This window comes from Mus pahari, chromosome 13 (assembly GCF_900095145.1).
Source record: "Mus pahari chromosome 13, PAHARI_EIJ_v1.1, whole genome shotgun sequence".
Taxonomy (NCBI): domain Eukaryota; kingdom Metazoa; phylum Chordata; class Mammalia; order Rodentia; family Muridae; genus Mus; species Mus pahari.
In genome coordinates, this window is record NC_034602.1 from 77,806,674 (window position 1) to 77,832,054 (window position 25,381).

At 41.1% G+C, this 25,381-nt stretch overlaps 1 protein-coding gene across 7 annotated transcripts in view; it reads left to right on the top strand.

Annotated features, from left to right (window-relative positions):
- Slc4a4 (solute carrier family 4 member 4) overlaps positions 1-25,381 on the top strand; it is a 326,617-nt gene that overhangs the window by 144,316 nt on the left and 156,920 nt on the right. For 4 of the 7 annotated variants that reach the window (XM_021210774.2, XM_021210775.2, XM_029545514.1 and 1 more), the window contains one exon: positions 5,927-6,106. In XM_021210774.2, the coding sequence (XP_021066433.1) occupies positions 5,927-6,106 (180 nt within the window). The remainder of the gene's footprint in view (positions 1-5,926; positions 6,107-25,381) is intronic. The other 3 variants (XM_021210776.2, XM_029545513.1, XM_029545515.1) reach the window with 1 other exon arrangement.

The window sequence follows — 25,381 nt, forward strand, 5'->3', positions numbered from 1 at the left end:
GTTTGGAGTGATTCTAGATTGTGTCAGGTTGACAATTGAAACTAACTGTCACAATGTATCTTTCAGTGTTGTTGGGAGAATCAAGAAAGGTCATCAGACCTGCTGGGTTCCTCAGACCCTAGTGTCATTAGCTAGCTAGGTTTTCCTACGTGCCACCTACGAGATAGCGACATGGAGTCTGATTTGAATCTGGTTATAGAGATGGTTGGGATTTCATGAACAGCAGAAAAACTTCCAAAGACTATTGACTGAAAGAGATGGAAGTAGTGGAACATTCATTCCTTCTTTTTATTGATTGATTGATTGATTGACTGATTGATTTTTGCTCGTCTCTCAGAGCTGATCAGCAAGGGTGATGAAAGTTTTAGACCTGAACTTCTTTGTAAAGCTGCCTTTGTGCTTTTCAGTCCCACATTGAACTACCTTAGAGTTCCTGATCCCAGCAAGTCCCTCACTGTGCATACACAGCCAAAGACAGAGACCCACATTAAATCAGACCCCCTTTAGCCAATGACCAAAAAGGGAAGCTCTGACATCTGCTGCATGTAAGAAAGATTAAGTGAGCATTTGATGTTCTTGCTTAATTTCCCGTAATTTTTTTTTTTTTTTAAATCGGCTGCGGACTCTTTTCTAACCTCCATGAATTTACTTTGAACATTGTCATCCCGTGTTAAAATTAGACATCACTAGGTCACTTTGAGGTATCATCACTCACTAATATGTTTGCTTCACAGTCCCTGGGGCAAGGAGGCAGAGTGCCAGGGCTGTCATTCTGGAGCTGATAGTTCAGGAAAACAGTTCAGAGCAAACCATACATCATGAGCTAGAGAAAGGGAGGAAATAAAAGCCCAGCTTTGCAGAGGAGAGTAACCGAGTGTAACTTGATAACAGGACCAAAATCCTCTGGAAGAATACAAACCTACGGAGAGTAAAATACGAACCACTGCACACCTTTGGTTTGTTTTAAACGACAGACGGCAGCTCGGTGTTGTGAGGAGCTGAAGGGATTAGTTCATTACTATTACAATCTTTTTCTCACAGAGGATAAAGTAGGGATGCATATGCTGGTAATTCTCAACTGGCCGTTTCTCTCTCCTAAATATCATGATGGGTTTTCTCCTAATAGGCCTATTTTACTTCAGAAAAGGGGGGAAATAAATAATAGAAAGTACGATTATATTCAGTAAAATGAGGGTGATTTTCAGTTATCTTTGTGGTCCATTTGCTATTGCCCCTCCTCATTCTCTTGAGAGATAGAGCACCCACGGATCTCAGGCCATGGCAAGCAGCTGCACAGGACCCAAGCCAGGCTTGGGTGTCAGGTGTCATTCTTACAGTGAAATCAGCTTACCCGGGATTCTTTTCAGGACCTCTCTGTGCTTTTAATTTTTTTTTTTTAATAAAAAGAATCCCTTCTGTATTTTAATAGAAAAATTGTCTTTGAAGCATTACAGAGGATAAGACATAATTTCCAGGGATTATTTTAATAGGTTTATTATTAGCACTCTATTGTAATCCTACATTTAAAGGGTGTCACTCACATACAAAGTCAAGTTCATGGAAGTTTCTTCCCTTCTTTTGTTTAAAAAAAGCTGTAATCCATTTCAGGTATTTAGCACAATGCGAAATGAACCAGAAAAATGTAGCTTTATTTTTGGAGCATATTATATATATATATATATATATATATATATATATATACACACACATACATATAAAGATGTATATTTATGAATTCTGCTGTTTCTTTTTTTCTTAAAAAATCTTTATATTTTCAAATTTGTATTTTTTGTTCTTTCTAATCTTAAAATTGACATATATCCATTTAAATATAATCCATCAATACTTTACTACAAAAATAAAACCTCCCCTAATTTTACCACAAAAATAAAATGTTTCCTAATCTAATTTTGTCTCAATATTTATCATCTCAATATTTTTCTTATGCTTTGTTTATGTGCATGTAACTTTCTCTCGAAATAGAGTTATGGTACAATGCATGTGTGTGCGCACATGTGAGTATGTGAGTGTGTGGATTCCTGCCCATGTGGAGGCTAGAGTAGGATATTGAGTATCTTTGTCACTCTTTGTCTTATTTCCTTGAGGCAAGCTCCCTCTCTGAAGTTTCTTGAAGATCTCTGTGACAGTTAGGCCAGGATAGCTGGCTAGTGAGTTCACAAGGCCCACCTGTGTCCATTTTGTAAGCTGGAGCTATAGGCCTGCACAGCTGTGTACATGTAATCTGGGGCTATAAGCTTACACAGCTGTGTGCAGGTGTTTTATGTTGGTGTCAGGACTTGAACTCAGGCCCCCATTCTTGTGGAGCAAACACTCTTTACTGCTGAACCACCTCTCCAGCCTCATGGTCCATCATTTTAATTGGTACTCACTTAAAGATAAAAACATAAATATCAGTTTTCCCGTCATTCTATAAATAAAAGCATGATAGCTGTAAAATAGCAATTTATTAGGCATTAGATGACCTTGAAGGTTTTATTATCAAGAGAAGTGGATATTTCTTTGTATAGTTGAGCAAAATTATTTGATTAGTATAGAGTTCCAGTTGTAAAAAATTCAAAAGTTCCAAACATACTGAAAGATTTTGGTGTGCTCTTGCCAAATGCCTTGGTTCTCGGTGTCATTCCGGGACGACGGCTACGGCAAAGGTCTTTTACACTGGGATAGATAATTTTGACAGACCTAACAAAACGTCTTACTTACTATGGTCACATACATTTATTTACGTTATCTTCGTTAATTTTGAAGTTGAGAACTATGTATTTGGCCCTGTGTGTCTTTCCCCCAAAGGCTTGCTAGTCCCCTTAGCCGCTTTCCACAGTCTAAGCTTACCTTTCTGTTCACCTGTCAAAGCTCTGTTTATGTCACTCCCTTCTCTGCCTAGAGCTCGCTCTCTAGAACAATTTACCTTTGGTTCATTTGAGGCAGAGTGTAGCTATGGAGCCCAGGCTTTGGACTCATGGGCTCCAACGCTCATGCGGCCAGGAAGTCACAATCCTTTTGCTTGAGCTTCTTAAATGCTAGTATGGCAGCCGTACACCAGCCTGGTTGGTGGGCTTGCTTTTTAAATACAGAAAATGCTGTGTCGAATGGAGAAAGATCTCGATGGGTATCAGAAAGCATGTTTCTGCCTTTCTAGTTAGCCTTTGGGGGTGCAGTCCCTTCTTCACCCCCCTTTTCCCCTCACTTGTGTAATAAGAGCTGAGCTGGAGGGTCCCCTAGGTTCTCCTCAGTTCTGTTCTGCATCTAGACTTGGCATAGTTTCTCCCAGTTGGTAGTGTCCGTGGGACCTGAACACTGAGCACTTAACGTCAGTAGAGTTGTAAAAGTAACTGCCTCCACTTTCCTCTGAAAAGGTTTTGCAGTTGATGCTTAAAGAGAGCCTATTATGCCGCCATTTTTTTAAAAATGGAAACTTAATGAAGGCCATAAGCCACACAGATGTTTTAACCTGTCTAACTAGTGATTTCCAGGCATTAGTAACAAGAGGGCCGGCTGTGCATGCATATGCATTGGGAAGCCTTGCCAGGAAGGCTAGATAAGAAACTCTTTAATCCAGGATCCTGGCATCAGAGTGAGAGTCTGATAATGCTTGCTGCAGACATGCGCCGGCTGTTTATTTTTGTGGTCCTTCTGTAAACGGACTTTCCACATGGAATGGGTCTTGAAGGGAAAGTATAGGGCTGTGTTCTGAAGGCACCTAATTACTTGACTGTGGGACAGAGGGCTAATTGTACTTCTAGGGGTCATTCTGAGCGTTTTACTGAGTGCGGTTTGTGTGGTTAAAAATACCCAAGCTGAAGGCCACTTTCAAATCAAAACACTCACAAGAGAAACTTCCTGTCCCCTCTAGATCCCTTTACCAAATGGTTCCCGTTCTGTACATTTATAGCATTTGTGCTGGGCAAATGATGGAAACTCCTTGATTTAGCCTCCGATTGCCTTACAAATGGCTCCCTGTCCACTGTATACATTGCTGGCTTCTAGACGTAGGTGGTGAGACTGAGTGCTCACTGTAAGGTTGGACCAACGATGGTACCCTGAGGCAAATGTCAGCAAGGTCCTGGAAGGTCCTGGAGACACTTCTACCTCTTCTTCAGGGCAGGATTCCACAGGACTGACTGACTGAGGTCCGACCACCCATTGATTTCCCTGTTAGACTTTTGAATAAGAACAGGCTTTTGTACTTCCCTACCCAAGGACTTTCCCAAGGGGAAGCTATGCAGCGAGGTACCCTGCCCTGCACATCACCCACCGGTTCTGTGATGGCTTCACTGTCTGTTTTACTCTGATGGAGGCGAATGTTGGGATAGGATGACCTTTATGTGTTTGCCTGTGAGAGAGAAGCTATTTTCTATTAGAATAGGATCTGTTGTCTAGCAGAACACTTTACAGATCACAGTGAAGCCATCATTGAATCATTGTTGCATGCCTCTCTCTCTCTCTCTCTCTCTCTCTCTCTCTCTCTCTCTCTCTNTGTGTGTGTGTGTGTGTGTGTGTGTGTGTATGTGTGTGTGTGTGTATGCACATGCACACATGTATCTGTGTGCTTCTGCATGTGTGTGCTCACCTGTGTGTGTAAGCAAGAAGTACTGTTTTTTTTTTTTTTACTTTCTAGCCACCTTAGTTTTGAGATAACATCTCTCACTGAACCTGGATTGCCTTTGAGCTCCAGGGCGTTGCCTGTCTTCACCACATTTCCTCCTGTAAGAGGACACATGTGGATAACACTGTACCCAGCATTTTATGTGGATGCTGTGACTCTGAAGTCACACCCTCCTGCATGCACAGCAAAACACTTTATCCTTTACTGCCTGAGCCATCTCGCTAGCCCCCAAAGCCACTTTCTTTTTCAAGTTAAAACAGTAAAGAAGAATAAATAGAAAATTTTTTTTTTATATATATATAACTAGGATATTTAAACTTTCTCAAAAATCATCAGGTAGTGTTTGAAGTGATCAGCAGAATAGACTGACCAGGTTTTAGTTAGAATTGACCAGGAAGATTTAATCTTACATCTTTGAAAGACTAGGGTATCAAGGCGTTAAAGGGGTCTGCAACCCTATAGGAGGAACAACAAAATGAACTAACCAGTACCCCCAGATCTCATGTCTCTAGTTGCATATGCAGCAGAGGATGGCCTAGTCTGCCATCAATAGGAGGAGAGGCCCTTGGTCTTGCTAAGATTATATCCCCCAGTACAGGAGAACGCCTGGGTCAGGAGGCACAAGTGGGTGGGTTGGGGAGCAGGGTATGAGGAGGGTATAGGGGACTTTCGGAGAGAAAACTGGGAAAAGGGTTAGCATTTGGAATGTAAATGAAGAGAATATCTAATAAAAAATTAAATAAGAAAAGAAAGAGACTAGGGTATGTATAATTTTATAGCTCAATCTTTTCTTCACTAGCTGTTCAAATGATCTGATATTGGAAAAGGTGTTCCAAAGGAAATATAACTTAGAAGAACTGGGGAGATAGACTTTAATAATCACTTTTCATGGTTTTACAATGTTCAACTTCTCTTCTTATCTTACATTTGACATTTCTGATTAATGTAATGCAGGGCATAAAAATTTGAACGTTACTTTTTAAAATTGAAAAATGCAAATTACTGACTAATCGTGTTACTCAAGGAAACTGATTTAGGGGATTCACCATAGCTAGGATATTAAAAAAAAAAGAGAGAGAGAGATCAAGACAATCCTACCTTTGTAAAGGTCCAATTAATGCTAGAATAGTTCTAATATTCTCATTAATGCCAGCATCCTGTCCCTTCCTATAAAGTGGGAAGTTGGGACTTTAGGAAGGAAGGCCTTGGTGTTAATTTGGTGGTGACGTCCGCACGGCTGGAGTGACAGTTAGCCGCACGGTTTGGTGACTGACACTTGCTTCCCTTTGTCTTTTGCATCAGAGATGATTGCAGACCACCAGATCGAGACAGGCCTCCTGAAGCCTGACCTGAAGGATAAGGTTACCTATACTCTGCTCCGGAAACACCGACACCAAACCAAGAAGTCCAACCTTCGGTCCCTGGCTGACATTGGGAAGACGGTCTCCAGTGCAAGTAGGATGTTTAGCAACCCTGATAATGGTAATGCAGAGCCAGTGGCTGCTGCTCCCTCTCTCTTTCTGTGTCACCTCACTCCATCTCTTCATACCCCCTCCCCTTATATTTATTTTCTCAAGTTCACATGCCATGGTCATTTCATGATCCTTTTCATACAACTGGGCGGATGTGCAATCTTGTTGGAAGGGTTTCCCTCTTGCTGCACGTGACACAGCCACGGTACCTTGATTCTCTCTGTGGGTCTATGCTGATGGACCGAAGTGATTCGCTCATAGCTCTGAGGTGAAACAATTGAGTATTCCACACGAGTCAGCAAGCTGGCAGAGACTGTGACCGTAGGGAATATGCTTTTTTTTTTTTTTTTAAATAAAAGACTTATTTTATTGATATGAGTATACTGTAGCTGTCTTCAGACATAGCAAAAGAGGGCATCAGATCCCATTACAGATGGTTGTGAGCCACCATGTGGTTGCTGGGAATTGAACTCAGGACCTCTGGAAGAGCAGTCAGTGTGCTCTTAACTGCTGAGTCACCTCTCCAGCAGAATGTGTCTTCAAGATGACTCGCAACAACTGGGAGGATCCAATTAGATAAGAAATGCTTTGAAGTCTCTGATCACAACATTTTGTATCACAGCATCCCATTTCGGATAGGAGTCAGTTGTCTGGGCGATTGGTGGTCATCTTTCCAGTGTAAGACTCAATTTTCTTTTACCACTGGAAGAAAGTAGTTGATATCGTGATTAACAACAGTCATACTCAGATGGGACAGTAATTACTAAAGATGGATATTAACTCATTGTATAACAATGGGAAAGTTGCTTTGTTCTTGTGGTGTTTATCTTAATGCATTTACCACAATTTTTTGCAAAGAGTCTATCTTAATGTGTCTCTTTGTTGGGAGCAAATTTCCTGTTTGGGTGCAGGCTGAGAAGGGGGACGTTCATTACTGTGAAGTGTGGGAGATGATGATGTGGTAGACAGAGTTGAGTAGGCTGGGTTGGTAGAACTGGCTCTACAATCCACCACCACATCTTCTTAGTACCAAGAAAGGGAAGAGAGGGAGAGAATCTATAACCCGGTGCAGTCACATGTACTTCTGTAATATTATAGAATGTGGTCTTAGGCAGACGACAAGTTAAAGCGACTTTATAAACTGACTTTGACCCCAGCCAGTCCATATCTAGAAATGTGATTTTTTTTCCCCTCACTTCGTATTAAAAGCCAATGGTTTGAAGACACATTACTATAAGCAAAATCTTATAGCTTTAAACCCAAAGAGTCTATAAAAATAATTAAGATATGAATGTTTTCAATAACATACATCCACAAGAGAGAGATTCAAGTTTAGAATATTGCTGGTATAGTTACTCAGAGCATTGCGGTTTTCAGCTTTAAATGCCGGTTGATTTAATTTTGAAGAAATGGTTTTCCTGGTCAGGCAGCACCATTGGTTACGCAGGTTGCTCTAACTCAGCTTACAAGCATATTGTCTTAACCAGCACCTGTATTTGCAATCGTGGCAGTTAAAAGTCAGTCTTTCCTTTTTAGGCAACAGTCCTCTTTCTCATATGAAGTGTGATTCTAAGAGTTAAGTGGTTTGGTTTGCTTGCTTTAAATCATGGAATACCCTGTGATAGTATAAAGAAGTATGAAGATACAATGTTGCTGTAGATGGGGCGTGGCTGTGACTGCCAGGCTAAGCCACCTTCTCATGGGCCATGGAGCAGAGACTAGAAACTAGAGATTTGAAGAACCTCAGTTGCCAATCTTTTGGAGAAGTTATTTACATGTGAAATACAATGAATGAGCTAGGCTACTCTTTCTTCAGCTCTTTGTCCTATCAGTAGATCCTGCGATCGATCGAGAGGAAGTTGAACTTGTTGAACATTGTTCACCTCTCATCTGCTACACACACAGGGCAGAAAGCAAATGGGAAAGGGCAGGCAGTTCTCTTTCGGCTCTTCAAATGATCGAGTACACCCTGCAACATAGGATACGATTAGTTTGTTTCAAACGTGTTATTATTAGCCTTTATGTTACGTTTTAACTATTAGAGGCAGGATTTGGCTTTGTGAGATCCTACAGCAGCGAGTTACATGTGCCTCCAAGGTACACGATCATAAATCACAGGTGAGGTGGCAAGTTGTTGGCTTTCTACAGTAGCTTGCTCTTAACCTGCAAGTTTACACAGTTACTTTTATGTCTTGGGGCTTAATCACTTAATATACTTAAGAACTATGTAATGTTCTTTGAATAAACATCTGAAGTACAGAATTACATACCCTTCACTACTCTTTTAATAAACAAGAGTCTTAGGTCGACTGTAGTTGGAGCAGGATTGTAATATCCTCATGGGAAGCCTAGATACACACAAATCACCTTGGCCTCAAATATAGAAATAGACCCAGTAACAAAGACCACCTTGGATATGCTAGCAACAGTGTGGCAGATCGCTGAATGGTGTGGAGATGCTTCAGTTCCCAGAGGTGTCTCCAGAGTCAGTGTCCTTCAACCCACAAGATCCAGCAGTGAGGGGAGATTCTGCCAGCAGCTCATCACATGAAGCTACTGTGGCATCCCATCAGCACACAACTACATAATTACATTAAAAACAATGGCAACACATACTCAAAATGCACAACTTCCTATTTGGTTGATGACAATGTGCTATAACGTGTGCACTTGTGGTATAACGTTTCCACCTGTGTGTAGAGTGCAGAGACATGGTACAATGATTGCTCCCATGCATGTAGTTGTGTCTGCTCTCATCCGGCACTCCATCTCATTGTTGACTGCAGTGGCTTCAGGCAAGCTGCTGAAGGTTTCTACAGTGTAGTGTTTCCATCCTAGATATCAGCAAGTGCTAGAAACCAGGGCTTGACGTGTTATTGTTTCAGCTGTCTTTAAAAAATGATGGCGAAAATATTAACAATGCAGATTAAACTCAAAGCATGTACTTACTGTATACAGCTGCTAAAAAACAGATAATCTACTACGACTGAAAGATTTTTTTTTTGGTAGTTAAACTCCTATATGATTTAGGAAAGACAGACAGAAACACCATTGACAGACAGATTCATGGAGGCTGAAAGATACAGCTATTGTTTTGTTTTTGTTTAATTAACATGCATGATAATATTATCATCAGCTGTAGGAGGATATGGCTTACCAGTCTCAACTATAATTGATTACAGATGCAAAAATTCATCAAAGATCAACAGAAGCATTCTGTAAGAATCAATGGGCTATGTGTAACTTACAGGAGTAATGTGTATTTTAGTATTTTTACAGTGTTGGCCATATATTTTTTAAAATGATGTATTTATGTATTTATTTATTTAATGTATATGAGTACGCTATCTTCATGTACACCTGCATGCCAGAAGACGGCATCAGATTCCATTTATAGATGGTTGTGAGCCACCATGTGGTTGCTGGCAATTGCCTTTGGAGGAGCAGCTACTGCTTTTAACCTCTGAGCCATCTCTCCAGGCCCACCATATATCTTTTATGCCAGTAAATTTACTCTAACCCCAAACATATGCCTGGAGACATACACTCTTTCTCTCAAGTAGCTGGTTTCCAAACATTCTATCAGCAGTATACACATATATTTATCCAGAGCTAAAAACTAACTCAAATTTCACAGTGTTCTTGTGTGGCTTGGGCTGCAGGTGATGATTTACAGCTGTTAGTATTGATTTTTTTTAAAAAAAACAAAACCATATTTGCTTGTAAAAGCCCAGGAAGAATCGTGAGGTTTGTGTTAGGTTCAGCTACAGGACTGAGTTTTGTGAGTTAACTAGAATGGACAGCTCACAGATCTGACACTGGCAGTTTTGTCCGAGTAACCTAAATAATATTTATGTTTTATTTTAGTGTATTATGAAAGATTAATACTTAACCTTATGAACACTTGAGGATAGTACTTTAAAAATAAAACATGAAGTATTAAGAAGTAGAAGCAGTTTGCATTGTATAATTGTGATTCACTGCTTAAAGATTTTTATAAGATATTGATGAGGCTGAGAAATAAGTTTTTTATTAATCATGATAAGATTTAAAAGGTATATAAATTTTCATCTTATGGATGGGGAAAGGCTGGATACTTTTGATCTGTATTGTCTTCCCCAAAGCTCATGCAAGGTGAGCGAGCTCTGATTAAAGACCAAGAGCGACTTGGAATCCTAATTTGAGGGGTCAGCTTTTCCTACCAGCGTGACCATTGTCAGGCCATCATTGATTTGTTTCTTTTTTGCTGAGTCTCCACACTTATTCTGAGCCTCCTCTATCATAAAGGCCAGTTCCTTGACCCCTGGTGATCCGAGGGCTCGAGGGTGCGGGCATTCTTTGTTGAGAAGTGGTTTTGCTCATTCAGTCTGACCTACACTGTGAATTTCTTTTCTTTTCTGTTCTTTTCTTTTCTTTTCTTTTTTTTCTGATTTACTTACATGAACTCATTTTATACACACACACACACACACACACACACACACACACACACACACCATATATTAAAGGCAAGTTTATTGGGAAGCTGTTCTCAGGCAAGTTTACTGGCCTCAATGATTGAGGCCAAGGGAGTCATCATGGGGAAGGGGGTGGGGCTGAAGAGAAAGAGAGAAAGGACTCACACAGAGAGAGAAGAGAAGGAGAGAGATACGAACTTATTTTTTAAATATTAAAAGTTACTTATTTTTCCTAACAAAGAATTAGAAAAAATATTGTAGTTCATTTTGATGACTGTAAAAAAGGACTCATGGGAAAAAAGTGGATGGGTGGTTGGAATGGAAGTGCTTGTAATGGTAGCGGACACTTCGTAATCATTCAACAAGCGCATTCAATCATATGTGAGGTGTTAAACACAACTCCGATAGAAAGATTTCTGAGTAATACGAATGGCTTCTGGACTGTTGGCTTCAGTAACTTTCTCTTCAGGAAGGAATTCATGGAAATAACTTCTTTGTATTTCTTCAGACATTTTGGTAAGTGATAAAAGTACCCTTTGTTTAACAATGACAGGGGAGGGGGCCCTTTCTCCTCATAGTCTGAACTTTCCTCATTTTTTGTTTTTGGTTAAATGGGTATAAGGGAATCCTGATCTACCTTGGGGATCCAAGGCTAACCACAAATATAGCCTCAGGAAGTTAGGAGTTAGAGAAGGTAGGTAGCCCCAAGCAGGGCAGCTGGATCCTGGGACTCACATAGCTTTCTTTATGCCTTTGATGCTGTCCCAGGACCTCTTCTGTGTTTATAGTGACCCACAGACCACTGCTCAGCACAGTGCTGGGTTTCAGCTCAAATCCATTCCCCCTTTACCAAGCGGTGCAAAAGTGTACTCACTCAGGAGACTTGCCCAACTCGGTTCAGTCCAGGCTTCTGCATCTGTCCTCCTCTTTCAAGTGGCTCCACCAGTCGGGAAGCTGACCTCTAGTTCTTTCCCATGTAGCTGCTTGGGCATGAGCACAGAAAAGCTTCGGCTATTCTAGAGAGCAGTGTGTTGTTGTTACATACAAGAACCTGGGCGCTGTGAACAGTGCAGAGCAACCAGGGGAAAGAAAGCATGGCTCTTGCTGCTCTTTTAATAGTAGTTCTAGGGTCCGGAGAAATATAGGTAGAGTTAGTCAGGCTCCTATTGCTTTGACTCTGACTTAAGACTAGGCCCACTTGAACTTCGTGAGCCTGAACATTAAGTCAGGCTCGTTTGAAATGGTGTGGATTAGATCTGGTTGGGACCACAGGCAGGTCTGACTGCTTTCTCAACCCCTTTAGCAAGCCTTTGCTTTTTGTCTGGGGGTTGGGTTCTAATTCTCCCACTTGTCTTTAGATGGATTGTTCTTTTTGCCACCTAACACATTACTCAATTCAGACATGGTCCCTGTAGCAATAGATAGGGCAAGCATTCCCTTAACCTCCCTCAAATACCTCCGAAGTCGGCCTTGTGCTTCTCTACTTCTGAGCTAGTCAGGCAACATCTTTTATCTTTAGGCACGCACCTCTTTCAGATGAGCACGGCATTCCAGGTGCCTTTCTGAATGCAGCCGGCTCCTTCCAAAACCCAGCAGCACATACCCATCTGTTTTGTTCTGGACCCTCATTCTCTATCCATTTGCATAGCACAGATGAATGTCTTGGCTAGAGCTCAATGAAACCAAGTTCACTCCAACCTGCTTAAAAAAAAAACCAAGGCAATCCATGGGAAGTAACTAGCAAAGTATTTGAATAAAGTTGCCTTCTAATGATAGCTGCTACTGTGGCTAACCCATCCTTGAGGCACCGGTCTTATTTCTCTACCCCAGGTCTTTCAGATCTGCAACATTAAAACGCCAATCAGTCCACTTTAGTAGTTAATAGCCCGTTTTGTTAGGCTTAGGGATAGAACTCAGTGAATCTTTAGGTTTGGACATTCAAGCCTATCTCATAATCTTGAAGATGCGAACTCTTCTCTTCCAAAGGTTTTATTCCAACCTGAATAATATTTAGTAGATACATGATTTTGATAATTATGTAATCCCCCTGAGTCTTGTTATATCTGTAACAGAAGGGTAATAGTGTATTATTCTGTTTATGTTATGAAAATACTTTACTAATAACATGTTACTGGTATCAGAAAGCGATATTGTTTAGAAATATCTTGAGGGATATGTTTAGTGACATTCAGATTTAAAATTGAGGGCAGGTCATCAATTTACCATACCTATCTTATATTCCCCCATTGCCTATGCTCCTCGGCCCCCTCCTTCCATCACCCCAATGGGGAAAGACTCTTGAGGGGTCATTTTTTTTTTAGAGCAGCATTCCTTTCATTATCTGGCTTACAGTTGTCAAAAAATACATAATGAATTGTCACACATGGATTTCATAGTGTTTTGCACTGATATCTAAAGTACCAAGAGCGCTCAGCCTGTGTTAGCACTAGCAGGCTTTAACACTCAGCAAATAACTTAGGATGCTGCCATGGAATGCATATTTTTTAATATTACTAACTGATGGTCTAGTTATTGCAACCAGGATTGGAGGTAAAGATACAAATTTGAGTAAAGGCACAAATGTTCTTCTTCATCTTATGGTGGTAAAAGCGAGTATTCAGTTCTTTGTGCTGTCACTCCAGGAAAGGTCCCATGCTGCTGCCAGGCCGAGGAAACCATCCAGAGCTGGAGATGTTTAGTGGAGTTTACCCTTGCAAAGTCTTATTCTCCTCAGCCTCAACTTGCTCTGAGAGCAGATGATGGGGAAGGAGGCAGCGTGTAGATCTGGGACTGTGTTCTGGTCTGTGTAGAAGAGAATCAGAGAAGAAGGGAGGGGAGGCATGGAAGAGGGAAAAGAGGAGACACATTAGACATGTTCTCCCAAAAGAAAGAGGAGAGGGGAATGTTAAAGTCTTCTAAGAGTGGCCCAGCATGCCTCACTCTGCCAGTTCTTGAGTTTAAAGCTAAAGCAACCATTGTATTAGATACTGACAAAAAAGATATAGTTATGTTTGTGCTTGTTTATGGGTTACTCAATGAAGCCCTAAGTACACAATGTCGAGTAATTGAATCAAGCTAGTTAATATACCCATTACCCCCATACTTATCCTATTGAACTGAAGCATTGTAGCATTCGGCCAACATCTTTCATTGTCTTTCTTAACTCTGCAGTCTCAGGAAACCACTGGTCCTCCTGTGCATGCAGATGATGTAGAATGCACACGTAACCGTCACATTTGTCTTTTCTTTGTGCAGCTTGTTGTACCTAATGGCCTCTTCAGTCATCCATATTACCACACGTAACATAATTACCCTCATCTCTAGGACTGCAAAGTACAATTCTCTTTATATACACCACGTTTTTTATTGACATTAGTGGTGATTTCTCATTTTGGGCTTTGTGATCTGTGCTGCCTTAATAGAGAAGTGCAGATATATCTTTGAAATATTGGTTTCAGAGCTTCAAGTTAATTTGAATTAGTCCAGGCTGCTGTCTTTAGTATTTTACAATACCCTTCATGATGCTGGACTAAGCAAATAGCACCCAATGAGAGAGTGTTAGTTATTAGCAGTAACGGCAACAGTGCTAGGTTCCAACATTTCAACACCTGTTTTACGTCAGACAATATGATTTATAATAGTTCTAATATATGCAACGTCTCCATTTGCAGGTGAAATCTTGAAACTCAGATGTAAAATTAACAGACAAGCTTAATTAGTGGAAGGACCAAATGTTGAATGTTTGCTTTATAACAATATGCTAATTCAATTACAGAGAAATGAGCTTCCTCTGAGGTAATTGATTTCCCAGTCCTCAGCGAATTCAGGTCTCTTACTCCGGATGATAATATGATGTTGAAGGGCTTTGGTGGCCGTCATCTAAGCAGGCCAACACCAAACAAGGGAGTCAGTTGAATCCTTTATCAGATTTTCAAGTGGATATTTTTAGGCAGTGCATCTCGTGGGTGCTTGTAGATGAAATGCTACTGCGTTCTGGTTTAATGCCTTAGCTGAATAGCATTGCGAAAAGTCACAGCTCAATCACTATTTAAGCCTTCAATTATGCCTTTCTACAAAGAGCCCTAAAAGTTTAACATGAGTAAAGTTTATTTTCTCCTGAACAATATTACCAAAGAAGCATTTGGTAGAGAAATTTCTGTGGTCGATTTGCTTGGTTCTAGGATAGATGCTAAATTTAGGATTTCGGTAAGTTCATTCTCAAAGGGAGATAGGAATCACTACTTTTTTGCCCCTCACCTCACAACACTGCTTTCTATGATGTAGGCATTGGAAACCGTCACTCAAAGTCCTTAGAACCCTGAATTTCCTCATCAAATCGTACTGGTTTAAGCCAATTTCTACTTTGTTTATGCCTGAAGTCAGGTAAAAAAAAAATGGTTTAAAAGAAAATATATGAGAGATCAGCAAAGCCAAGCTGGTTTTGTGTGTGTGTGTGTGTGTGTGTGTGTGTGTGTGTGTGTGTGTGTGCCTGAAGAGAGAAGAGATACAGTAAAAGCATTATTTAGGAAACGGTCTAATTATTATAGAAAGTTAACCTCTAGATTTTGGAACAACTCTTGAAAATGTGTTCTTTAGAGTAAATTCGAAAAGTGGGAAAAAGAAAACAAAACCCAGCCTCCTAAAAGGATTGCAGCATTTGTATCTCTCTGCATAGGACACAAAGGGTCCGGCAAATCAAAAGGCTGGAGTTTGCCAATGCAAGTAATGGCTGCCATGAGCCTCCCAGCTTTCGGTAGGGGAAGCAGCCAGATGGCCACAGGAAGGCTTTCTGAATCACAGGTGCCAAGTCTCTACGGGCAGTTACATTCTCATGCCTGCTTTTGGAGCCAGATTCTTGGCTGGTATCTGCCAGGCTCCATTCCACTGGCCTCTTGATGGGGAGGCTCAGCATTCACGGACGCTATGCATGCAAGAGGAAATCTCTAGGCTTCATTCCCAAGAGTATCATCCTGACAAATCGAGGCAGGGAGAGGGAAAAGTTACTTACTAGCACCCAAGGTTTGAAAGAGCTGCTAGTGTTTCTCTCAGGAAGAGGTTGTGAGGTCAGAATGACCATTTGGCCAGCTCCATCCTTCTTAGCACCTAACAGACTGGAAGGCTCTGTTGGCTTTCTTTTGTATTTTCACCTCCATCCATTCTCATTATCCTAGCATCCTAATGAGGCTTGTTTGTGCCCAGTCAAGTAGGCACCAGTTCCTTACACTGTCATTTTGTATAGCTATGTCTATCTATAGGAAGATAACCTCTTTACTCAGATCTGTACATTGTCTGTCACAAGAAATAGGAGATGAAGAGTGTTTAGTGTGTCGCTGGACTTCTCTACATGTTCCCCTCTTGACAAACAACCATTCTGGAGTAATCTCAACTGGTACATTTTGCTTCTCCATTTTTCCTCAGTGCAGTAAAAACTTGCAAAGAAGTTCAATTATGGGAAACAATTAAAAATTCAGATTGCAAGAGAGAAGACATCAGATTTGCCTCAAACAGGTGCTAGCACAGATGGTCTGCTCACAAGTCCTGGCTTTATTTACAGCTTTTAAACACAGACAGATAAATTGACAAAAATGTTTCTGGATTTTATAGTGTGCTGAATGCCCAAATTTGGCCATACATTTATATTCATTTGTAAATGGTTCAAGTTAAAGCCTGACCTCTCTAGTCACCAGTAGCCTTGTAAAAAGACCATTTGCCTGTCCTATCTTTCACACACAATCTGAATAGATTAACGTTTGTGTTTGGTGGAATATGGTAAATGTATTACCTTGATAATTTGACTACTTTTATTATTAAGGAAAGAAAAAAATCCAAGTCTAAATTGCATATTGCCTTATGGTTCTGCATTTCCAAAATCACTAACATTCTTTAAAGGATCAGGATACTGCCCAATTTTTACCAGCCTTAGAGCATGGTTCTTTGAGGGACTAGCCAAACAAGTGGTAAGAGATTCTTAGAGCAAATGACATTTTCCCAGGAGGAAGCCAGTTGGGCTAGCCACATGATAAAATGTACCTAGAGAAACTTGACTGAGCATTCAGCCCATATCATTATCTCTGATGTTCCAGATTTGGAACGGATCCACCAAGGGTTAAACTTGTAGTAGGACAGATGCTGGAGTACTTTGGAAAAGGATGACCAAAATTGCATCTCAAATGGATTTGTATTAAAGCACTAATTTATCCATGTCTCAGTGTCATGTTACTGCAGGGATTAAAAAGAAGGAAAGAAAAAAAAACCAATAAAAAAACAACAGAAAGTTGAGAGCCAGTCTGTGTTCATCAAGGAAAAAGCTTCAGACACAAACGTCTGAAATGTTGATTTCTGCATTTGTCTATAAGCTCCGCAGCCTGACTGTTGGGAAGATCACTAGAGAGCCGCTTACTAATATGACATCCTACCCCGCTGTGCTTTACAAAACTGGGCGCTTCTTCCCTTGTGTATGCTCATGTGGCAGTTATTAACAGTCCTGACACTGTATCTTCAGACTAAATGTTCATTATTTACATCTGTCTTCTGGATAGAATCCATGTTTTGTATATTAGAACTGCTGATCAAATCATCCACTCCTTTTTAGGGGAAGTATAATGATTGAATGTAATTTTCCCCAATCCTTTTTCAGTCTTTGTTGACATGTGTTTCATTTAAGGGCTCAGGGTCCTGGGAGGAGGTGAATGTCCTTGTGATATGTCATTGTTCTTCTTTAACCCGCTTGTGTGATTTGCTTTAGTATATTTTTTTTCTTCCTGACTAATGCTTCCATCTTCATCCTTGCTGTGGCTGTTCATGTGTCCTCCTTTTCCTGTCTGCTGCTTCTGGCGCTAAAAGCCCGCAGCCCGCTTGAGAACTCGGTGCCCTGCCTAGCAAATCGCACCTTGGACGATGACCCCCGAGTGCGGCGCACTCCCAGCGTGGGATGGCTCAGTAAGTCAATGGGGGTGGGGAAAGGGCAAAGATGGTGGTGGGCAAAGAGATGGGAAGAGGGAGGGAAGGAAGACTGGGTTACCTAGTGGAGTGAAGAACATCCTTGAGAGTGTCTTCGAGGGTAACATGTAAGGATGTAAGGATCCCTAAACCTGAAATGACTGGTCGGCTCCTATTGCCAAGCCAAATATTCTCTGTGACTTGGTGACCTGATTTCGAGTCAAGTAAGTCAAGTGCCTTGTCAGGGGGTGGAAAGTGAGCAGGAGGAAGGGTCATGATTGGCATGGCAGCCTCTGTCTGGGTGTCATGGTTTTGAAGCCTGTTTTTCTCATGCTGATGCTGGTCTGTTTCTTCCCAGGGATGTAAGGATGGTGACTGGAGATGAGGGCTTTCAGTGGTAGTTAGGGAGAAGGACTTACTAAGCTGAAGATTCAACCCTACAAATGTTCATTACATACCTGAAACACAGAAGGTGGTGTGGGCAATGATCAAGGAGCATAGAGCTTAAGGGAGAACTATTGCCTTTTCAAATATAGAGCTTTGCTAGAGAGGCAGGGGTTATTTACCTAAAAGCAATTTAGAAAACAGTTTGCACAGACAGCTACATGGATTTTCCACACACCCCCACCACCTGCAAATATTTTTCCTCTATTGATTATATAGACTTTTTGCAGATGTCAAGAATTCCATCTATGGTGACATCATTAGGTCTCTGTCTATTATTTCTTTTCATATACTAACATTATTGAGTTAATCCTCTTCCTATTTTAGCATAGAAAAATTTCGTCTACTGAAGATGTCTTTTTCAGCTGACTTAGTGGGGAAAGGTTTAGTTCATCCTAAAATAGTGTTTGTTGAGCTATATTCTTTCAGAGCTTCTCTTGCTGTAAATTTTATGTTTTAAGTAACTATTAATAATTCCTATGCCTCACAGAGATATAAATAAATGTGTTTCATATCAGTGCACACCAGGCACTCTTGGCCTCTGCATTCAGAGATGAACCAAGTGGGTCTTTGCCCTCAAGGGGTTTCCTTTCTAATGAGGGAGGCAGCACCCAGATAGCTAGTGGTCTTGTAAGATGATAGACTGCTGAACCCACACATACCTGCATGACACTCAGCCACACAGCCACACAGCCACCTACGCCTGCATAAGCATCTTAGCCTGAGGGTACTCATACAAGAGGTCTCTTTGAAGCATAGGGACTTAATCTTGGAGGGAAGTATGAATTTTGTAATGGGACAATTGAGGAAGGGATAGCCTATTTTTAAGGTATTAACTTCATAATAATTTTTTTTTTGCTAGAAAGTAGGTCTAATTGAACAGCAATACAACTTTGTGGATATTAATTTGCTTTTTTGTGCCCCCGGGTTCACTTTTGGGTTACGATTTAGCTTGCTAAGGTGCCTGCGTGCTAGCTGTTCCTATAATGTTCACTTCCCAGATGAAAGTGGATAAGACCCACAGAGATACAGAATGGCTTTCCAGAGCCACATAGCTCATCTGTGTCGAGTTTCTGCTGTCTTATGGTGGGTGTGAGGGTCTGAGTTTACATGGTCAGCTTGCTAGAAAGATTTATTGGCTGCGTAGTGCATTTCCATCCCTACATGATTTCCTCTGCAAGAATCATATTTTTTTTCCCATAAATTCACCTGTTTTCTAGTGATGCTTCTGGGAAGCAGTTTGGACTTTTAAATTTAGAATCAGGCTATCTGGGGTTCGAATCGTGGATCTACCACTGATGGTTTTTGTGGCATTGGGAAAGAGACTTCAGTACTGTCTACTTGGGTTTCTCATATATAAAAGCGTGTCAGTCATGCCAATGTTGGATCTTTGTGAGAATTAAGTAGTGTGTATAGCATGTGCTTGGCACTTGGTCATCTAGTCACTAATAGTATTTCTTGAACAATCCTATTTGTGTGCTTTAAAAGCTTATTTATATTTCATATTCTCCCTAGCCATTGAAGCACTAAGGCAATTGATAACAGTGGTGTTTGTTGTTGCTGTATTGATGGCTACTATATACAAATCAGCCTAAAGTAAGACCCAGAGCTAAGTTAAGAACATTTCTGTCAGTATTGAGTATATCATTTTTTACTGTCTATTTATATTCTTTCATGTATGTATTCTCTTCCTAAACTATTGTCTTTGACATATAACCTAAGTCACTTTATGAGAGTTCCCTAGTATTTACCATATCAACTCAATAAATTAAATTTATACCTAGTGAACAGTCCAATGTGTGTAAATTAGGACTAAATAACCCTACTTTCCTAGCCAGATTGCTTTTGTCTACTGTCATTCAGACTTTCCTTTGCCTTTTGGTCTCAAAGATGCTGAGACCCATCTCTCTGTGTTTTAGCGGAACTTCCTGTCTGTCCACCAGAACCTTTCAAAATAATCCTTCTTCAAAGTGCGTGGTAAAACCTGCATAAAGTTCATCTCCTTTATGAAATAGCTCCTATCATCACAGATCTTGCAAGTATTAGAATGCTGCAGCATCCCCTGTCTGAGCCTCACAATGGCAGATTTACTATATTCTGTTTTCCGTCACTTTTTGAGACCACTTCTCTGTACTTCGCCGTCTCGACTCCATTATACCCAGGACCACATCTCAAGCTTGTACCTCTCCAGTACATCACAAGTACTTGCTTCAATGATGATGTATGTATGCTTCTGTACAATATCCATATTGTACATGCTCTGCAATGATTTTTGATGCCTCATTCTTCCATTAAAAGCAACCCACAGCTTCCTTTTCTTTAGAGGCTGCCTAGCGCACAGTAATCCATTAACTAGAAATGGACATTGTTTACCAAGAGAGAGCTATTTTACCATATTTTTGCTTACCCTGATCTGATGAGTTGATTAATTACCAAAGAACTACTTTTTAAAATTTGCCAAAAATACCAGCCAATAGTCAGGATTCAAAGAAGATGTCATCAAGCAAATCTTTCGGTATTCTTAGCAAGGTATTTTGAGGCCTTGTAACTTGAAGTTCAAACACTGCTCTGAAAGGTGTTTTGGGGAAGAAAGCATTCATCATTTCAGAACGTTCCTTATCTCAGTTGTCACCCGAGGCAGATGTGAGCTTAAGGCTCTTATCCATTTCAAATACTGCCAGAGTAGTGAATTAGAAGTTGGAACAAAACCAAAAAGGATTTCCTCTCGCAGATCTCTCAGGCAGTTCTGAAGCCAGGCTGGCCACTGAGAACAAAAGAGATGCTTTTCACCTCCCTGTTTCAGGACAGGTTAATACCAGCCTAAACGCTTGGCCATTATGGGAGCGGAGCACGGTCTCCTATCTTGGTAGATCCAGACGGCTCTTCACTCTGAGTGCTTATCCAAGAATTCAGTTTGAGGGCTAACAGGCAGCATCCGTTGAGCCTTTCTAAAACACCCTGTCCCTTTGCTTTTAGTGCATGAGATCAGTCGCATCAGAGCCTCAGTTCTGAGCGCTCATGAAGACACTTGGAGCTGTTCTGTCTTTTCCTTCACTTTCCTGTCTTGTGACCTCTGCTTTGTTTCAGTCAGTCAGTCAGTCAGTCAGTCAGTCAGTCAGTCAGTCAGTCAGTCAGTCAGTCAGTCAGTCAGTCAGTTAGTCTGTCTGTCTGTCTGTCTGTCTGTCTGTCTGTCTGTCTGTCTGATGCATCCACTGTCTGAGCCATGTCCAGCACAGTGCTGTTTCATAGCCCTTACCTAGTGTCTGCTGCCATTCCTATCCTGGCTCAGGCAGGATTGAAAACCCATTGGCTGAAGAATCTTGGTCCATCTTACAGTCTAATCACATAGTTAACCCCCAAATTTAAAGAACTAAAGTGAGACTTTTACTTCTTATTCTTTTCAAATTCTTTTTCAAGCATATCTGGAATTCAGCAAATAAATTTTGGAGAATTTGACTAAATGAAATATGTTCTCTAGCTCTAAATGTCTTCTTAAAGGGTTTAGAACTAATTTAGGAAAGTGATGGACTTTCCAGAGTGCACACTTCTGCAAGTTCAATCTCAAGACTGCTTCCTGAACCCCGACTCTCAGTCTGCTGTGCTGATGGAACCCCCAGACAGGGAGTAGAGAGCCCACGGTAAATGCTTTGTCTAAAGTGAGTTAAGGGCATGGGTCACACCTGGTAAAATGCTTGTTAGCGGAAAATATGGTGGGGCATTTGAACATAGGAAAATACGTCGGAAGCCAACGATAGGCTGAGAGAAAACTATTGCAGAGTTTGATGTCCACAGTTAACAAAGAAGACATGAAAATTTGAAACCGAGAAGTTAAGGTAAAATAATTGAGCCCAGTTCAAATGGATGTATCTGGAGGATATCACCCTTAGTGAGTTAACCCAATCACAAAAGAAGTCACTAGATATGCACTCACTGATAAGCGGATATTAGCCCAGAAACTTAGAATACCCGAGATACATTATGCAAAACACAAGAAAAACCAAGAAGGATGACCATCGTGTGGATACTTCATTCCTCCTTAGAATAAGGAAAAAATACTCAGGAAAGGATATAGGTACAGAGACAAAATCCCTAAGATGAAAGGATGGACTATCCAGAAACTACCCCATCTGGGGATCCATCCCATCATCAGCCACCAAACCTAGCTACTAATGCACATGCCAGCAAGATTCTGCTGAAGGGACCCTGATACAGCGGCCTCCTGTGAGGCTATGCCAGTGCCTGGCAAACACNGAAGTGGATGCTCACAGNCAGCTATTGGATGGAACACAGGGCCCCNAATGGAGGAGCTAGAGAAAGTACCCAAGGNGNTGNAGGGGGCTGCAACCCTGTAGGTGGAACAACAATATGAACTAACCAGCACCCCCTGAGCTCGTGTCTCTAGCTGCATATGTAGCAGAAGATGGCCTAATCAGCCATCATTGGAAAGAGAGGCCCCTTGGTCTTGTAAACTTTATATGACCCAGCACAAGGGAAGGCCTGGGCCAAGTAGTGGGATTGGGTGGGTAGGGGAGCAGGGGTGGTGGTGGGGGGTTATAGGGAACTTTCGGGATAGTATTTGTAATGTAAATAAAGAAAATAAAAAAATTGAGCCCAGTTGTGGAGGCTTCTGGAAAGATTTTTTTTTTTTTTTTTTTTTTTAGTATGGAGGTAGCATGGGGAGAACTGTGGATCAAGCCAGTGGATGTGGGACCATTCTTGGCCTTTGACCAGGAGAGGGTTGAACATCCACTGTGGTAGACCAGAGATGAAGGAAATTAAAGACTGGGCTAGATCGTGACTTCAGAAGCAGGATGATGTCATGGTGGAACAACTTCCAGCTTCAGCAAAGGGAGCGAGTCTGGGGCGGATCCGGTTCTGAACTTTAACCAGGACGGTGCTGAGAGGATATCTGGGAAATGGCGATGGGTATACAGAAACACAGCTGTGCAGAGTTCTCCTTCCATCCGGCACACTGTCGCCATCTTAGAAGACTTATGTCACTGGGGGCTGACATTATTAAATTTCTGCTATGCTGTCACATTCTTAGCTGAGCTCCATCAGCCTTTCTTTGGCTGGGAGAGTAACCACCACATTAGAGCTGTGCGCTACTTCACTGTCTTCTCCCTTTCACCCCTCTGGCCTTTTCTTCACCAGGGTCCAGATACTGACTTGTTTCCGAATGTGACTATCATTTGGGCCACTGGCTGTAGAGTTTTACCTAAGGATTTTGGCTTTTAAAAGCCAAAAGAAAATTCAAGTGTAACTTTGAAACTTTTCTCACTATAATTATCCTAGACACACTTTTCAAAAGGCTACAGGGAATAAAATCTTTCAACAACCTGACATCCATCTTTAGATTCTTTAGTTAAGGGAAGACATTAGAAAATGTAACAAGTTACAAAAGTTCTAAAAATACAGAGAGCCTGAGCTACTTTTCTGAAAAGGAGTTAGTTACTGTTTATCCCCAAGATGCTAAAAGCAGTCTCAGGAGTTCTTTGATTGATACCTCATATTGTAATCACAATGGACTAAAATACATACCAATTCTAAACAGTTTATAGAATGATGCTGGAGAGAGAAGAAAAGATTAGCAACTCTGCTTTGTTTCAGAATACTGGAGGCTCGGACAAGGCTTCAAGAGGGACAGATCTGGGGGAGATCTGACAGCTTGCTGAAATTATAAAATAGTTGTGTTTTCATTATCTTTTTTTTCCCCTAAAAGAGGAATTTGGAATTAGGATGATTCAATCTGGTGCTTGCTTGACAAAAAGGATGATATGTCGATTATTAAACTCTGTCTTACCACCAAGTCTGTCTGCCTTTCCCGATTTCACTACTCCTTAGGCCACTTCTCTTCTCTCTGAATTGAGATTGTGGAGCCCACCGTGTGAACCCCCAAATCTGTTCACCACCACCTCTGTCACGTTGCCTGTCTTTGTCTTACTATCCTTGTTTAGGATCTTGCTTCCCCTAGGTTCATCCCGTGTCAGATACAACAGCCTGTTATCTGGGGTCACTTTACTGTTAGTCTTGTACCAATTCATTGCAATGCGTTGCCTCCCACTTGTCTGCTTATACTCGGATGATGAGATACATCGCCGTGTGGGAATGAATGGCCAGTGGTTCCTCTGTGCATCTTGAGCAGCATCCACCCCTCTGAGCGTGGTATGCAAGGCCCACGGCACAGTAACCTGCGGTTGTATAAGCACACTGTATCTGTACTTCGCAGTATACACACTGCAGCTCAGCACATTTTCCGCTGCTTAAATTTCCTAGGTGATGCTCTCTCTTGACGCCTTTGTCCCGAATACTCACTCAGCTTGGAATACTTCCTCCTGAAGCTTTCTTCTCACAGTCTGCATTTCCATTATGGTCTCTGCTATCCTCAAAGCCTTCTTCCTTGCAGGATTCTTTACTGACACTGAATTCTCAAAGGAATTTTTTGAGATTCCTTACCAACATTGAGTTGGTCTATTTTATGATATTGACATAAGTTTTTCTTTAAAAGAAAGAGGCTTACTTATTTTTATTCTTAACTGTGTATATATATAGCTATGTATACATGCATATAGGCGCTATAGAGGCCAGAAGAGGGCGTGGCCCCTGGTTTGGAGTTAGAGAAAGTTGTAAGTAACCTGATAGAGATGCTAGGAGCCAGACTCTAGCCCTCTGCAAGAGCAGTATGTGCTCTTAACTGCTGAACTGTTTCTCTGGGCCTTGCCATGGATTTCTTGAGGGTAGGACTCTTGATTACTCGCCTAAGGTATCTTCTAGCTCAGGGGTGAATAGACTAGCCCATGGTGGATTTGTCTCGCAAATGTTTTGTTGGAACAAGGCTATGCTTGTTAGTCTCCATGTCTTCTGGCTGCTTTCATGACATGATGGCAGAGTTTGGTAGTTGCGACAGAGATCACAGGGTCCACAAAACTTGAAGTAGTTACTGTCAGCCAGTAAAGCATTTCCTGACCCCTGCACTGAAGTCTTCCTTTTCAAAGTGGGATTTCAGGAGCTCTGAATATTTCTAATACCCTTTCCTGGAATATGAAAAGACTGCTGGTTTTCTTCGTGTTGTTTAACCAAAGCCGTATTTCTAATCAGAGTGTACACCGAAACAACAAGATTTCAACTGGGTTTCATAAAGCTATGTAGTACAGAAATTTATAAATATGTGAGTGATAATCTTTCCTTGTTTTAGAAAAATTGTTTTACATGAAAGAGGTTACTTATATACTACTTTTATTATTTTTGTAGTTAATGAATGGATATTATTATATTTATCTATCTATCTATCTATTTATTTATTTATTTACTTACTTACTGATGGGCTAAATGTTAGTAGCTAGGGCCCAGGAAAATAAATACCCTTAATTTTTTTCTCTCTTTCTTTCTTTTCCTGTGCATAGGTATGTGTGTGTGTGTGTGTGTGTGTGTGTGTGTGTGTGTGT